The 16603-nt window shown below is 30.4% G+C and overlaps 2 protein-coding genes across 2 annotated transcripts; one reads left to right on the forward strand and one right to left on the reverse strand.

Annotated features, from left to right (window-relative positions):
* Positions 1-639: 639 nt before the first annotated feature.
* LOC145742132 (acyl-CoA desaturase-like) lies at positions 640-2753 on the forward strand. Its single transcript, XM_082559901.1, has 6 exons — positions 640-799; positions 906-1036; positions 1109-1314; positions 1731-1777; positions 2124-2306; positions 2536-2753. Exons 1-6 carry the CDS (start codon positions 640-642, stop codon positions 2751-2753), a joined length of 945 nt encoding a protein of 314 aa, XP_082416027.1.
* A 172-nt stretch (positions 2754-2925) lies between these two features.
* Positions 2926-7367, reverse strand: LOC145754182 (uncharacterized). Its single transcript, XM_082570561.1, has 8 exons — positions 7067-7367; positions 6461-6592; positions 5528-6229; positions 5164-5246; positions 4986-5087; positions 4331-4897; positions 4117-4262; positions 2926-3630 (listed from the first exon to the last, which is right to left on the reverse strand). Exons 1-7 carry the CDS (start codon positions 7342-7344, stop codon positions 4117-4119), a joined length of 2010 nt encoding a protein of 669 aa, XP_082426687.1. The 5' UTR covers positions 7345-7367; the 3' UTR covers positions 2926-3630.
* Positions 7368-16603: the final 9236 nt, after the last annotated feature.

Genomic DNA, 16603 nt, shown 5'->3' on the forward strand with positions numbered 1-16603 from the left:
TAAATTTATGCTTTACAGTAAATAATAATACTTTGATTAACATTTATTAAGTAATATCAATTTAGCTTAAAATTCCAATATGAGGTTATAACATTTGCGCAAGTTTCGCAACCTTTAGGTAGGCACTAATTTAGTAAAGACTTTTACGATTCATTTTGTACCTTTATAAAAAAAAGGCGTATATCAAAAAAATAGTAAAATCAATATAATTTAACAAAATCAAAAAACAAATCTGTTTTTGTAACTTTTATAAGTCCCGTTCAAAAAATCTACAAAAATTATCGAAGAAGGTTAAAAAATCTAATACTACTATAAAGGCATATAATACCACTACAAAATTAATGTAACAATAAACATTTTTGTGTAAATAAATACTAAAATTTTAAGGTAACTTTTAAAATATTTATTATTGTTTTATTTATTTTATATTACAAATAATTTTATAAGTAAATAGTGAAATTAAGGCTGTACACAGAAAACAGATACTTCCTTGCGTCAGGGCATCCTTTTTCAAAACAAAACAAAAATGACATCATTATATACAACACTAATTAAAACTATATTATAAAAATATATTTAAAACAATATTGTAAGTGTGCATTTTAAAGGGTTTTAAAATTAAGTTGATTTACTTTTAAAATGGATCTCGATAATTCTGTAACTGACAAAGAGAATGCAGGGACCAGTCAAAAGCGAAAAATTGTTTGGAGAAATGTTTTTATTTTCATTTTCCTTCATTTTTGGGCTTTATATGGAATAGTCTACTTCAGAAATATGCATGTTTATACATTTTCAATGCGTAAGTCACAATATATATTTATATGGTAAAAAAGCGAAAAAAAAAAATTTCATATTCTATTTTTTTTTATATTAAAAACCGGTCATTTATTTTGTGATATGTAAAGAGTTTGTGATAGGGTTTAGTACCTTATTAGGAGTAAATGTTGGAGCACATAGGCTATGGTCACATCGCTCCTTCAAGGCCAAACTTCCACTTAGAATCATTTTGGCTTTTATAAACCTTCTTGCTTTTCAGGTAATTATAAAAATTTAAAAAAAAAAATTATTTTCTAAAAATTGTATTAAATCTGTTTTTATGACGTTATAGAATTCGATATGGGAGTGGTCACGTGACCACCGGGTTCACCACCGGTTCTCGGAGACCGATGCGGACCCGCACAACGCCCGGCGCGGATTTTTTTTCAGTCACATGGGTTGGCTTCTGGTCCCCAAACACCCGGACGTGAAAAGAAAGGGAAAAGAAGTTGACCTTAGTGACCTTGAAGCTGACCCAGTTGTCATGTTCCAAAAAAAGTTAATAATTTTTTTTAAAGTTTAACTAACCTAAAAAATAATTTATTAAAACCATTCGTCTTAAATCATAAACTTGTTTTTGCGTTTTTTTAACGCATCGCCATAATTCAGTACCTGCTAATACCTTCCAAGACTATTCTATAGATTAAACTCATGCATATTCCAAAAAAATAAAATTTAGAAAAAAATTTTTGGTATTACAGCAGTAATTCAACAATCTGTCCTGCTCCGTTTCAATTGTTACATTGCCTAACAATTTAATTAAAAATTAACAAAATAAAACTTAAGTTTTCCTAAAATTTCGACTCAATAAATTACAAGTATCAAAAGATAATAAATCCTTAAAGTCTATATCTTATACTTTTTATATTTGTACTTTTATTTGCTTGAAACTGAACTATCGACATTTTTTAAAGGTATTACATTCCGCTTGGTGTCCTTTTTAGTTTCGTTCTACCAACAAGTAGGTTTTCATTTTCTTGTCTTATTAAAATTTTTGTTTATATGTATTTATCTTCAATGCGGGAAGGTCGACTTTACAACCTAAACACAGAGTAACATTAGTTACCCCAACCCAGTCTCGAGTTGCCTTTGGCAGTTTAAGATAACAGTAATTATATTTGTCCAATAATTAAACTGCTGAATAAGTATTGGTTCAGCAAAATTTCATACAGTTTATATCGCCATACTTAAGAGCGCTACAGCATAAGTGGGGTGGGGATGGAACCCAGAACCTCATGTAGTAAAGCCAAGTGTTCTGACCACTAACTATGACCTGATATAAATCATTAAAACATGTTAATTAACAGTAATTCCGATCGTGCTTTGGGGTGAGGGCTTACACTTAAGCTACGCTGTGACTATGCTCCGCTACACCATGACACTACATTCGACTTGGTCAGTTAACAGTGCTGCTCACTTATGGGGTAATCATCCTTATGACGTCACAATTAATCCGGCAGAAAGTAAAATTGCTAACTTCTTTAGTATGGGTAACTACTTTTTTGATGAATTGTGTATAAATTAAAGTTTCTATGTTTTGAAAATATCCCTTGCCCTGCTATTTACGTGGCTTTGGCTTTGGCCTCTATCTAAAAGGCGAAAAAATACACACACACACACACACACACGCACATTTTTTTTGTGTTTTTAAATACTAAAATCAAGTTTTACTCATTTTTAAGAGTAATTTAAAATTTAACATATTGAGCTTAATTTTAGGCGAAGGGTTTCATAACTACCATCATACATTCCCACACGATTATGCTGCCAGCGAATTCGGAATGTATTGGAATTTTGGAGCGGCAGCAATCAACTTTTTCGAAAAACTGGGACTGGCATACGACCTTAAAAAAGTTTCACAGGCTACGATTGATGCAAGAAAACGACGGACTGGTTGTTTGAGTGATAAAGTTACGAAAAAAATTAAAGAAAATTAAATTACCAACTGTTACAAATATCATTTTGCATGGCAACGCTTACATTCTTTTATTAATTATGTATAGGCCTGGCCTTTTTTACAGCTTAAGCATTTAAAAAAACAGCAGCGTGATGTAGTGGTCAAAACACTTACTACACTAAATAAGGTCCTGGGTTCGATCCCCAGTGATCTCATGCTGTAGCGCCTTTGAGTTAGGTGCTAAAAACGGTAAGAACTCCTGCTGAGCCAGCATTTAATCAGCAGCATAATTATCGGACAATTATAATCTATATTATTCCAAACTGCCACAGGCAACTTTAGACTGGGTCGGAGTAACTGATGTTACTCTATGTATAGGTTGCGCATTCGACCTTTCCACATCGAGGATGAAGATTTATACAAAAAAAAAAACTGTATTACATAAAGCATATTTATAAATTGTAAACAAGTTAATAGTAGCGTTTTAATTGATAAACAATCAAAGTTTTTTAACATTTTTGAAAGTTGTATTTTGAAAACAAATTGTAACCAGTATGGTCAATAGTTGAGGTTATTGTTTATGTTGACATCTAAGTGTGGTAGCATTTCTAATCAACAGAACACAGAATTAAATATACAAAATACACAAAAATTTTACTATGTTTTAAAATAGCATTTTTTTACATAATGACCAAAAATATATCAATAGAAAAAATATGTGTCCAATGTTTGGGTAATATATAATATAGTTTTTTGTCCTTTTTAACAACAAAAGGTTATCCAAATAGTACGATTAACGCACGAGTTATATTTACTTTTCGTGGTTTATAGTAGATTTTCTGCAATACAGTCTTTAGTGTGTAATAAGGAATTTTTTTGCCATCGTTGGCGACTTAAAACATGGGATTTCAAAAATCCTGTAAAACAAAAAACCTTTAAAGAAAGAAATTTAAACAATTTCAAATCATTTTTAAAAAATTAACCAAATTTAAGAACAATTTACATCTAACTAAAGATATTTTTAATTTATTATTTTTTTTTATATATACAATTACCCTCGATGTGGGAAGGTTGACTTAACGACCTCAACATAGAGTAACAACTGTTACCCCGACCCAGCATCGAGTTGCCTGTGGCAGTTTGAAATATTATGGAACATAATTGCCCGGTAATTATGCTGCTGATTAATTGCTGGCTCAGCAGGTATTTATACCGTTTATAGCGCATTACTCGAGAGCACTATATCATAAGAGCAGTGGGGTTTAAACACACGACCTCATGTAGTGTAGCAAGTGTTCTGACCACTACACCAAGCTGCCAGATTTAAGTTATAAAGTAACAACTCTTTATATGATTTCAAAAAAAACACGTTAACAAAAAATATTATTTTTAATTTTGCCTACCTAACATTTTTCACATCCATAATAATAATTTCCACCTGTTGTGTAACACCAAGCACCTAAGCTACCGGGTATACATTTAAAATACTTGACACCACTGTATGTTTGTGGAAACGGAAGACATTTAGGGCCATTGGAACAATATTGTTCTAAATAAAAAGTGTGGATTAAGTTGTGGTAAGTAAAAATTTCGGATGTTAATTGTTTTTTATTTAACCTGTGTTGTCGTTATCCACATTTTCTGGTGTTTCTGTTGTTGTTGACGTTGTAGTTGTTGTTGTGGGTTTTGTTATTGTAGTTGTTGGTTTTGTTGTAGTTGTTGTTGTGGGTTTTGTTGTAGTTGTTATTGTGGGTTTTGTTGTAGTTGTTGACGTTGTAGTTGGTTCTGCTGTGGTTGTTGACGTTGTAGTTGGTTCTGTTATAGTTGTAGATGTTGTAGTTGGATTTGTTGTTGTAGTTGTAGTGAGTTCTGATGTAGTTGTTGTGGGTTCTGTTGGTGTTGTAGTTGCTTTTGTTGTTGTAGTTGTTGTGAATTCTGTTGTTGTTGTTGTGGGTTCTGTTGTTGTAGTTGTGGGTTCTGTTGTTGTGGGTTCTGTTGTTGTTTTTGTAGGTTCTGTTGTTGAAGTTGTTGTTGTGGGTTCTGTTGTTGTAGTTGTGGGTTTTGTTGTAGCTGTTGTAGGTTCTGCTGTTGAAGTTGTTGTTGTGGGTTCTGTTGTTGCAGTTGTTGTTGATGGCCTCATTGTTGTGGTTGTTGATTTGGCTGGCATTGGAATATGTTTTCTTTCTAAACAAACAAACTAAGCCTATCGAAATTCGATTTCTTTTAACACACAAGCCAAAGTTTAAATCATATGATATCAATAATACAATACCATTTAAGCAATTTCTGTTGTTTCGAAATTTTAAATCAGGATAATATGGACAGGATGTTGATGAAAGAGATATCAATTTGTTTCCCCGATAATAACTATGATCTAATTCAACGTAATTCGTAAAAAAATCAAAAATCAAATAGAAATATTTACATTTAAACATTTCAATTATACTTACAATCGTCAAAAGATTGTCTTATGGTAGGGGTAACTGTGGTGCAATTTACATGTTCTATGTCAAAAGGCATGGGGCGGGTATGCCTAAAAAATAAAACCATTTTTGTAATAGTATGAAAATAATGGTATCATAGTTGGTACGAATCACTTGTAATTAACGGTTCTTAGAGAAACTTAAGACCGCAAAGTACAAGAGAAAATTGGCTAGGACTATAAAACACGAAAGAGAATTAGCTAGGACTGCAAGTTACCAAACTTTTTTCAACAACCGTAAAGTACAAGTGATCCGTTAATACGAATTATATATAACAACATATTAAAAATAAGAATGTAATTAGTTGATAAGTAAACAAAACAGTTCTTGCCTTAATATAAGCCAGTCAAGCTGAATTAATCCCGTCACAAACTTACAACTACAGTTCCATCTGTTTCCTTCAAGATACAGATCACTGAAACGGGGTGATGATAATACAATCTGAGGGGAAAATGATACCAACAAATTATTCTGAAGTCTCAGGATGCGAAGATGTCGGTAACAAGAAAACGCGTCAGGTTCAATAACTCTGATATTAGAATCACGTAAATCTAGCTCCCGTATTTTATTGTTGCCAGAGAAGAAGGTATTTCTTTTAATCACTTCAATACCAGGTCTCATACCCGATAACCGAAGAATGCGAAGTCGTTTAAGGTTGTCTATAGAGATAGATCGAAACTTGTTGTTACAGAGGCTAAGTTCACGTAACGACACCGGCAAAGTATCGCGATTTATTAAAAACAATTCGTTCGAATCAGCACGAAGAATTCGAAGTCGGGTAAGGTAACTAAGGTCCCCCATATTTTGAATCTTATTTTTTCCAATCGAAAGTTTGATCAGACCAAATGGTAAGAACCTTGGCACTTCGGTTAACGAATTTCGTCGTAAAACCAACTGCTCAAGGTTGGTGTTAGACCGGAAAGTGTTATCAGAAACATATGTGAACTTATTCGCTCCCAGGTTCAGTTTTTTAAGCGGTAAATGTTGAAGACTTCTCGGTACTTCCGTCAATTCGTTGAAATGGAGATCAAGTCTAAAAAAAAGCAAATGGCCAAAGTTTAAGATAAAATCTTAAAATGGACTTTATTTAAATTTTTCTCAGCTACAATTAAAGTGACATCATAAAAAATGTTAACAATAACATTACAGCAGTGAAAAAATAACTAAATTAAATCGATGATTTAGAACATACAATGACTTTAAATACAATAACATAAAACACAGTAGAGCTAAGATAAGTTACATTAAAACTACAATTGCTCACGTTTGTAATAAAGGTGTTGAATTAAACGCGTCTTCTTCAATCGTTGTGATTTTATTTTTGAAAAAACGCGCACTTTTCAGGTTTGAAAGAACGGAAAAATCGCTCGCTCGTATGGTTGTAAAGTTGGACTGTCTGTTGGTTAAATATATAACGTTACTTTAAACATTTTAAAATAAATGCTGATAAAGGTTAAGTTATCAAATTTTTTGTAAAATTAAATATTTTATTCTCATACACATTAGAACGTGGTGTAGTGGTCAGAATACTTTGTTTTGCTACATGAGATCCTAGGTTCGATGCCCACTTTTCTCATGCTGTAGCGCCCTTGAGTAAGGCGCTATAAACAGTATTAACTTTTGCTAAGCCAACACTCAATCAGCAGCTTGATTATCGGGCTAATATTATCTAAAATATCCCAAATGGCAAAGGTAACTCAACATTGGGTCGGGGTAACTGATGTTACTTTATGTTAAGATTGTAAAGTCGACCTTCCCACATCGGCGATAAATTAATATAAAAAGTAGTAACGCAAATGTAAATCCTATACAATCGAAAATATTTTACAACACTTACAAAGTCATTAAATTTAAACTATTTTTCACATACCTTGATACTGTAACGCTGTAAATTTTTGAACCCTGCCTTTCAGTCATATTAGAAGTGGGCAGATGACTTAAACAGTTGATTTTATTACAAACAACTTCTCTTTTACGTCTGCATCGACATGTTGATAAACAAACACCCTTTGCTTCACGTTTTGCACGAGTTAAACTTCTTGATTTTCCCAAAAAGTTGTCTGATTTAAGGCTAAATTGCTTTTTATGTGATATACATTCACAGAACGTAACAGATAAAACTATTAACAAAGCAACTGTGAATCTCATTTTGATATCAGCCAAACCTACGTTACTCTATAACAAATAAAGCAAGAAAGAGTTATATACATAAGCTTAACATATTAAACAAAATAAAAAAAGACAAAAATTCCAGACAAAATCCTAAATTATTAATTTAGCAGCATATGCACTGTGTCTAACATTATGATGTATTAATGTCTCTACGGACCTTATTTTTGCATTAAAAACTTATTTTTAAAACCATTTATAAAGAGATAACAGGCATCTTCATTTATATATGACTAATTAAATAATAACCCTGTTGTAATGTACATAACTTTACTAAAATAATAATATGATATAAGTGCACGTAAGACCTTTGTATTTATATATATAATTTCTGTCACAAAAAAATTAATAAATCCATTTTATACCCAAAAATCCTATACGCCAAAAATGCATAATATTAAACTTTATGCAATGGATGTTTATTGTTTTGGTAAAATCATATTACCTTAAAAGGAAAGGGTAAAACGTAAATTTTGAGATATTACTACTAGATAGTCGTATATAATAACACACATTCTTGCATAATAAGAAAAACAAAATAAACACCGTACGGAAAAAATGACGAAGTTAGATTAACATCTATTAAAGAAAACAACATTTTAAACTTCAAACCCCAATGGTATGACGTATTCATTAGGCTATACTATCAGATTTTATATAGTGATAAATATAATTTAAGTTTCTTTGCGACTTTACTGCGAAATTGCTCAATTAGGTGATGTAATCTTACACCAAAGTCTTAACCAATATCTGTTCATAAAGTTTTGATTTACAAAGATACGAAGTTATTAAAAATTTCTGCCTAACGTTTGTTATACGGTCTAGTAGTTAACATTGGCAAAAAAGTTAAAAAAAACTTTAAAGTAAGTTAATATTGCATAACGGTAGCTAAACTTCCAAATAATTATTTACTAAATAATGCAATTACTTTAAAATATATTTACCCTCTACTTAATAAAGTAAAAATATGAAAAAACATATTTTTATATTGAGTAACAGTCGCTCAACTTAAAAATGTTTTTTAGGCCGAATAGTTTTAAAAATACCTACTTACTATTTAAACAAAATAATGATGTAAAAAAACACAATTTATGAAATGATATTGTTAACTAACAAGATACCAACATATTTAAATAAGCATTACTTAACGGTATATCTAAATATTTTAAGCATAACTTTGCGAAAATAAACCCACGCAAAAATGAGTAGGTGGCAATATTTTAAAGTCGAATATTTAAAGCGTTACTATGTTATTATAACCAACTATCATAAATACGAAACTAATTTACAATGTAGTCAAACGAAGCGAAAATGACAAAGGAACTTGTTAATTTTACGCCAAGGGATCTTAAATAAGTTTCCTCGAAATACGGTGTCTAAATTTCTTGTTTTAAATTAAATTATTACAAACAAATTTAGTCGCTTAGAACGACCTTGAATTGATCGTAAATCAAAAAAATCGTGTGAATTTATTATAACAAACTGTCGCAAAATTTTCATGGCGCAAAATTTAATAAAATAAACCCAAAATCAACGTTGTTTGATCGATCAATATCTTGAACAAACAAATGATTATACCACGCCGTAAACAGGTACTTAAACACACAATATTAAATTAATTCTACGTCTAAAAGCCATAAATTAAAAATCCTATTAAATAAATATTGATTCTTAACCTTTTATCATTCATAAATTTGGCCAAAAATTAAAACTATAAGATGCTATTAAACTGCTGATATATTGTATACATTCACAATAGCTTCGCCTATTTTTTACGGTATTTTAAGCAATGATGGTTTCAAAACGCCCCTAACGACTGACCATCTGAAAAGAAATACCCAACTCTACGCCCTATAATCGAGCTATACTACGATATTAAGTTACAACTAAAATTACTACCCCCAACTAGATTGGTTTACAATACTACTACATTTTATTTCAAGGAATTTTAATGTTCAGGACTAAAACGACGAGACTTACGTACTTGGAAAACTGGAGAGCTTTTAGGCTGTGCTTAAATTTAAGAAAAAAAAAAGAATTCGCTCTTAGCATTGTTCGTCTGGTCGTTTTTTCTCGAATTCAGTTTTAAAAAAGCACTCTTTCTATTTCTTCGTAAAAGTACACAGTTTGTGACGTCACAATCTTTTTACTATTTGACCTAGACACGTGATCAGTATAACACGAGGTAACTCCTGGTCACGCTTTCCAAAAGCTTTTGTGAAATAAAAATAAAAGGACCTAAGATCTATTGATTCGAGGCCGATAGAATGGAGAAAAGTAACATCGTACCATAGTAGTACGATAGAAATAAGCGAAATAACTTTCTATTGTAAATAGAAACCATTATGCTACACTTAAGTCTTAACCCGTTAAAATGTTAATAAATACGTTTAATTAACATTATATATATGAAAATTTACATGTTCTTAGACAATGCGCTTGGGTAGTAAAAAATCCTTTTTTATAGACTGTAAAACCGACTTTTAATTGCGATATTAAATTATAAAAAGTTTATACTATTTATAATACTTTCTTTCTATAAATAAACCGATACTCTAAATAAATCAATTTCTTTTTAAATAACATTTATTTTATAACAAGCTGTCTTACAAAATATTTTATTTGGTTAAATTGGATATAATTACCAATACCAGCTGCAGAAATGTTTTATATCGGTTAATCTTATCAAAGTGGTGAAATGACAATTCATAATACTACTCCCTTTTTCAACAAATATGCCTTGGTAGTTTAAGTTCTATATTATTGTCTATATATAAAAACAAAAATTAACCAAAACGAACAAATACAAAACGCGCGAAATTTTTCTTTTAAATAAAGTATGTTTTTTGGAGTTTATTTAAAAAAATATTTGCCCATTTTCCCATATTGGTTGTGGTTTATTTTCCGCAAAATAAAACCTATAATTTTTGGAAACTAATACGCGATACCTTATCTCAAATATTTGTGCGAATTTCTTCGAAAATTTGAGGTTTTAACAACGTTCGAAACGTATATTTAATATAAAAAGTCTCTTTTTTAACACGTGTATATACAACTATAAATAAGTAGGACTAGCTTACATTTTTAATATTTTTACCAAACCAATTTTTTAATTAATTCTTTTAACTCTAACCTTACTAAATTTAATAAAAACAGGTGTTCAAAAAAGTTAAGTGCCCGTAATGACTGCCACGACTTTAGTGACATAAATTTGATTTATATTTTTATCGATTTTACTTAAATTTGTCGACTTATGTTTTCAGACATCAAAGAGTCTCCATTAAACTATAAACGCTTCAAGAGAGATTTTATTTAACAACTAAATTACCATTTCCATATCCTCTATCTCACTATGACGTCATAGTAACCACTGTATATTAACTTCTCGATAATAGTTTCTCATAGCGAATTAAAGCAGCTAAACCCTAAACAAAACCCCTTTAAAAACGCTTTTAAATATTTTTAAAATTTTTCCACTCTATTTAAAGAAATGTACAGTAGCTTTAGTATAAAATGATTTATCTTCCTGGCCTATATACATGTTTTATGTATCTTGAAAGTATGTAAACAAATGAAACATGTACATTAGCCCAATTTACATTCTACTTAATGTTTACTTTTTAATGTTTAACCTCAAAGATAATGTAAAAGCAAAGATGTTTGTATTTTGTCAAAAAAGACTAAACTGTTACAAAAAATACTCATTTTGTTTTTGGTAAAAATAAACATTTATTTAAATTCCCGCCAGCAAGGGGCGCTAGGAAGTTAAACTTAACGTGTCTACAAAGCTAGTAGTTTTAAAGATCTGCCTACGAGCCAAAAGGTTTTAGGTTCGAGCCGCATCGATGCCATATTATTTGCCATTGAGCCCGGCGTTTACGGATACCCGATAAAAATATCAAAAACCTATTATCTTCAGGAAATATAGAAAAAAACAGTAGACTTGTAGTTTTCATATAAACCACGCAGTCGGGTTACAGACTGAAGGCCTGTTTACACGACAGGGTAACGTTGCGTTGCGTTACGTAACTTTACGAGTTCTAGGGATTTTTTTTTAATTTTAATGAAAAATATCTAATAAAAGTATACCGCTTACGAAATCGTGCGTAAATTTCGTTTCAGCCACAAAACTTTACGAAATCTTACGTAACTTTCGTACGTGTAAACGACCCTGTTCATTTTAAATGGTTGCGAAATCTTACATTACGTTGCGTTGCGTATGCCGTATGAACGGGCCTTAAGAGGTTTTGAGCTTAAACCACACCAATGCCTGCACGCTATTCACTTTGAAACCCAGCGTTTAGGAATAGCTTAAACATGTCCCACTAGTTAGAACCTTAACCTAATAAAAAAAAGCTTTCTTAAAAGACTAGAAATTAAAACGTAATTTAATAAGGTTCTAATATATTTAACAACGTAGGAAAGATTAAATCCCAATATACAATTTGATGTAAAGACTAACATGAATTTTACACCATTTTTGTTAATTTTTATGTTTGTTTTTCACTGAACAATTTAATAATTAAGCAACTGGAAATACTAAATTGTGAGAATAGTTGCAAGTACCAAAAAAAGAATATATTAATGTACAGATGTTGGTTAATATAGTACAGATATAGAAAAAATAAAAAAGTTACAATTGTCACAATTTTTGTAATGTTTTAAGAGCTACCATTGTTTATCATTCGTTTCTACAATAGAGTTTTCCAGGAAAGAGAGCATTGTATAATGAATATTACTTAAAAAAGCTGGTAACTAAAGTGGCATAGTTATTCAGAGTCAGTTACAGTTAATATAATGATTCGAAAACTTTACAAAAATCGACTATTCTTGCTTATTATATTAGGGACTGGGTTTATATTATGGAAAAAATATACCAAAGTCAATGTTTTTAATAAGGTGGCCAAACTTAAACAAGTTAGATCAAGCAAGGAAAAGGATCTAAAAATAATGAACACTACTGAGCCAATAGTTGAACAATGTCAGCCCCATAAATATTTTGTGTTTATTAGAACACATAAAACTGGAAGCTCTACAGTACACCAAGTGTGTAGAAGTTTTATAAAAAAAAATCATTTATCAAAGGTAGGTTTGTTTACTAAAAATGAATGAAAATTAGTTAAATTGGTTTTATATTAACTTATCCCAAAGCAAACTAACCTAAACATAAAGTAACATTTGTTACACCAAACCAGCCTCGAGTTGCATTAAGCAGTTTGAAATATTATTATTCATAATTTGATTAAGTGTTAGTTCAGCAGAAATAACCGTTTATAGCGACTAACTCAAGGGCGCTACAGCATAAAAGCAGTGGGAATCAAACCCAGGACCTCATGTAGTAAACCCTAGTGTTTTGACCATTACACCACCCTGCCTGTATATATTTAACAAAAATTGCTGTAAAAACATTTTTGATTGTGATATTTTTTTGATTATAATTTGTTTAGACATCGTCTATGATCCAAAATTTTTTCCCGGCTACCCAGGTTCGATTGAAAGCCGTTTTTTGACCAAGAACTTTCATGGTAAAGAAATACCATATCAAAAAGTTGGCGGTGTTTTGAATATTGTTTCCAATCATTTTAGATACAATTCCTCGATGAGAAACTATATGCACAAATTAACAAAGTAAATAAAAATCTCTTAATATTATTTTTGAATATTTTGAGATAATAAAACTAGGTCATTTTTCTGTTTCTAGATATTTCTCTGTAGTCAGACAGCCTTGGCAGCAATTCAGGTCTTCATTTTATTATTTCTATATATCTACTAAAGATCCACTTAATTTTAATTGCCACATTTATCCATATTTTCACTTATCCAACGGGGAGCCGATGTCACTTTTGGATTTTCTCCACCGAATAGAAGATAAATTAGACAAATCAGTTCCATGGTACTTCAGGTAATATTAAAACCTAATAGTTTTTGCAAATATTTATAAATCTTTTTTAGTATTTCACTAGCTGAGTTATTTATACTTACATAAAAAGTAACTTATATTTATACATTTTATACTGGGAATGTCATATTTTGTCAAGGTTCCTATACAGCCTATAAGTTGTTATATTAGAGTCTAATAATTTTATAAATAATAGTCTCTATAATTACTACAACATAAGCTTTCCCTTAACACTCAGCGTAAGTTTCGGTTAATTTTTTTTTTATATATCTTTATCTTCGATGTGGAAGGGTCTTTATCCTCGATGTGGAAAAAAATGCACGACCAAAACATAGAGTAACAAAATTTACCTTGACCCAGTCTTGAGTTGCCTGTGGCAGTTTAGAACATTATAGATTATAGAATTATGCTACTGATTTAGTGCTTGGTCTGCAGGAGTTCACACTGTTTATAGCGCATTACTCAAGGGCTCTACATCATGAGATCACTGGAAATCGAACCAAGGACCTCAAGAGTGTAAGAAGTGATTTAACCACTAAACCACGCTGCTGGTTCATGTTGGTTACGAATTATAATATTAAACGAATTACAATATTAAACACGAATTATAATATTAAACCAGAGGGCTTAATGCACAAGCTTACGATCTTGGTCTTGATCCTTTTCTCACTGATGACGTCATAATTAAAAAGGAAATTAATCGCTTGTCGAGCGAGTTAGACTTAGTTTTGATACAGAAGCATTTCGACGAATCCTTTATACTCTTAAAGGTATAACTAACAAGCAAAGTCAAAATGTAAACCTTAGAACGGGCACTTGACTATAGTTATCATAAAAACAAATGTTACAGGATTTGTTATGTATGGATTGGAAAGATGTTACTTATGGTCATGAGAAGGCTTCAACATTATATGATCGCAGTTCAACTTTATCAAAATCAGACCAAGATTTATTCGCAAAAATATTCAAATTGGTAAAGTCCTGTGTTTTAAAATCTAATTACTGTAATATAACTTATAAAAAGATGCTTAAAGCTTTGTTTTAATAGGATTACATACGACGATTTTTAAATATATGTGGATTGAATTGTAAAATTTTATATTTCAACATAGGATATAGCTTTATATTCTCATTTCAATAAAACGCTATGGGAAAAAATCGAAAAATATGGCAGAGCAAGAATGGAAAAAGATGTTGCAAAACTAAGATCATTTCTTGAAAAAACGCCACCTCAAAACGATATTGAAGCCGAACCAACAAAACTACTTCGTTTGGAAGATCAAGTTACGGTTTTAGATAAAAACTATTACAAAAAATCTTTAAAAAACAACTGGCAAAAGTTTATCCTTACTAAGCGGTTGTCTTATGTAAAAAAAGTAACAGATAATTTTGAAGTTAGCGACTTGGCAAATTATATGATAGATAATTCGGGAGGCTGCCCCTTATCAAATCTTTAAAAAATCCATAATATTTATTTCTTTAAAATTCAATTATCTCTTCATTGCAAAAATTTCAAATATTACATAGCTTAGTATACTAGCTATGTATAGTATTTAAACAAAATATTAAACACTGACATAGGTATACCACGTGAAAAACTTTTCAAATTATGCTTTTAGCAGGTTTTTTAGAAATTCAAAGGTATAAATTTAGTTGTAGTTGATAGTACTTAAAAAATATAATAAAATAGACAATAAACCGATACTGTTTAACCAGTAAGATTTTGTTAAGTCAGTTAGGAAAATTTGGGCTGAAAATAGAGGAGTGTTACTAAAAAATCAGAAAAAAATATTAATATTAAGGTCAAATTAATAATTAAAACCACAATTCACTAAACCCAAACAACTCATGATTAATTAACTCTTAGTAGTCACGTTGTTAATAAATAAGAAAGGGTTTACTGTTAAAAAAACACAAACTAATCATATTTTCTGAATCAAATAACTTATATCAACAAACAGGTTAAGATTGTGTCGGATAATCTTCAAACCAATTTCCGAGGTTGACAAAATGTGTCATCTAATCTCTCAAAACGACGACTTTCGACAAGATTATCCTTTTAACAGAAAAGTATCTGTGACGTCATTACCTATCAAAAATTAACCAGAAATACCTGATTAGATTGTACATCTAATAGTATTTTGTAGATAGCAGATAGATGAATAGACCTGAGTTTAAGTAGGATTTATTCTTTGATGGGGCCAAATATAAAGACATTTTTCGCATAAACACAAAAAACATTAAACTATAGCGTTAATTACAAAAATTTTAAACAACTGATTTCTTTTTAAAAATTAAGACAACTAACCAACGAAAAAAGGACCCTTTTTTAGCTTAAAACCTAAAAACATGGAAACTTGCCCATATTTTGGGTTTGGTGACCATGCCATATAACATACTTAAAATCTTTATGTTTTGATACTTATTGTATGTTTTAAATCATTAAATTGTCATTTTTTCTCGTCGCATTGTTGTAATATTAATCGTATATCGTATTTATTATTTACTTTTATCAATGCGCGAAAAACCCCCAAAAAAAAAACGAAACTTAGGTCAAATTTCTTTATGAAAATTAAAGCGCATTTTATCGAAAAAACGGGTAGAGTGAAGAGTAATACAAAATATGGGTAAAATGTGAGTAAAATGGCGTTTCAAGCATAAAAACTTTAAATAAAACGCCTTTTTGGTAAAATCGTTTCACAAAATGTCTGCTGTCTAAATTCAAGCAAAAAATCATAGCTAAAAATAAGTTTTCTACAGTATCCAGTGAGTAATAGATAAATATATTAAGTACGTCCTTTTATTTTTGATTAATCATTTCAAATCTTTTGCTTTGTATAAATAAACAATTAAGACTTTACGCAAAGCTATACATACTGCCTCACCCGGTATTAAGTACGTTTTAGGATTGTTACGTCATAAGCGTGCGTCTATTATCTAACACAAGCGTCCGGGATCAAGGTTAAATGTGACAGTAAGTTAGATTAAGATAAACTAACATGTCAAAACAACTAAGGCCAGGTGCAATACTAAAAGCAATATAATTTAACTTTGTCATGTTTTTTTTACACCAGATATCTCATAAATTAAGCCTTATATCATGTTTTATTATACATTATAAAAACTAAAAAATATATTTTTGATGTTAGGCAAAAAACACAATTTTAAAAATCCATTTTTGCTGGTTTTATCTTTTAAATTAAATGCACTTTCAAGATAGGGTAAGTTATAAAGTTTAATCTTTATACCATAACAACACGCTAAGACATATCTTTTGACAGCATTTCGTTAACTCTGGCAGTTTGTGTATTATCTTAAATCTGCTAAAAAACAAATCTC

The sequence above is a fragment of the Corella eumyota genome, chromosome 1, assembly GCF_963082875.1.
Source record: "Corella eumyota chromosome 1, kaCorEumy4.1, whole genome shotgun sequence".
NCBI classification, from domain to species: Eukaryota; Metazoa; Chordata; class Ascidiacea; order Phlebobranchia; family Corellidae; genus Corella; species Corella eumyota.

Bases quoted from the DNA above. Each gene is read 5' to 3' on its own strand.
- LOC145742132 (XM_082559901.1), top strand. From the start codon at position 640: ATGGATCTCGATAATTCTGTAACTGACAAAGAGAATGCAGGGACCAGT. The intron at 1,037-1,108 runs GTAATTATAAAA...ATGACGTTATAG, and splicing joins TAAACCTTCTTGCTTTTCAG to AATTCGATATGGGAGTGGTC. The intron at 1,778-2,123 runs GTAGGTTTTCAT...GTTAATTAACAG, and splicing joins TAGTTTCGTTCTACCAACAA to TAATTCCGATCGTGCTTTGG.
- LOC145754182 (XM_082570561.1), bottom strand. From the start codon at position 7,344: ATGAGATTCACAGTTGCTTTGTTAATAGTTTTATCTGTTACGTTCTGT. The intron at 6,230-6,460 runs GTGAGCAATTGT...GCTTTTTTTTAG, and splicing joins TCAACACCTTTATTACAAAC to ACTTGATCTCCATTTCAACG. The intron at 5,088-5,163 runs GTAAGTATAATT...ACGTTGAATTAG, and splicing joins AAGACAATCTTTTGACGATT to ATCATAGTTATTATCGGGGA.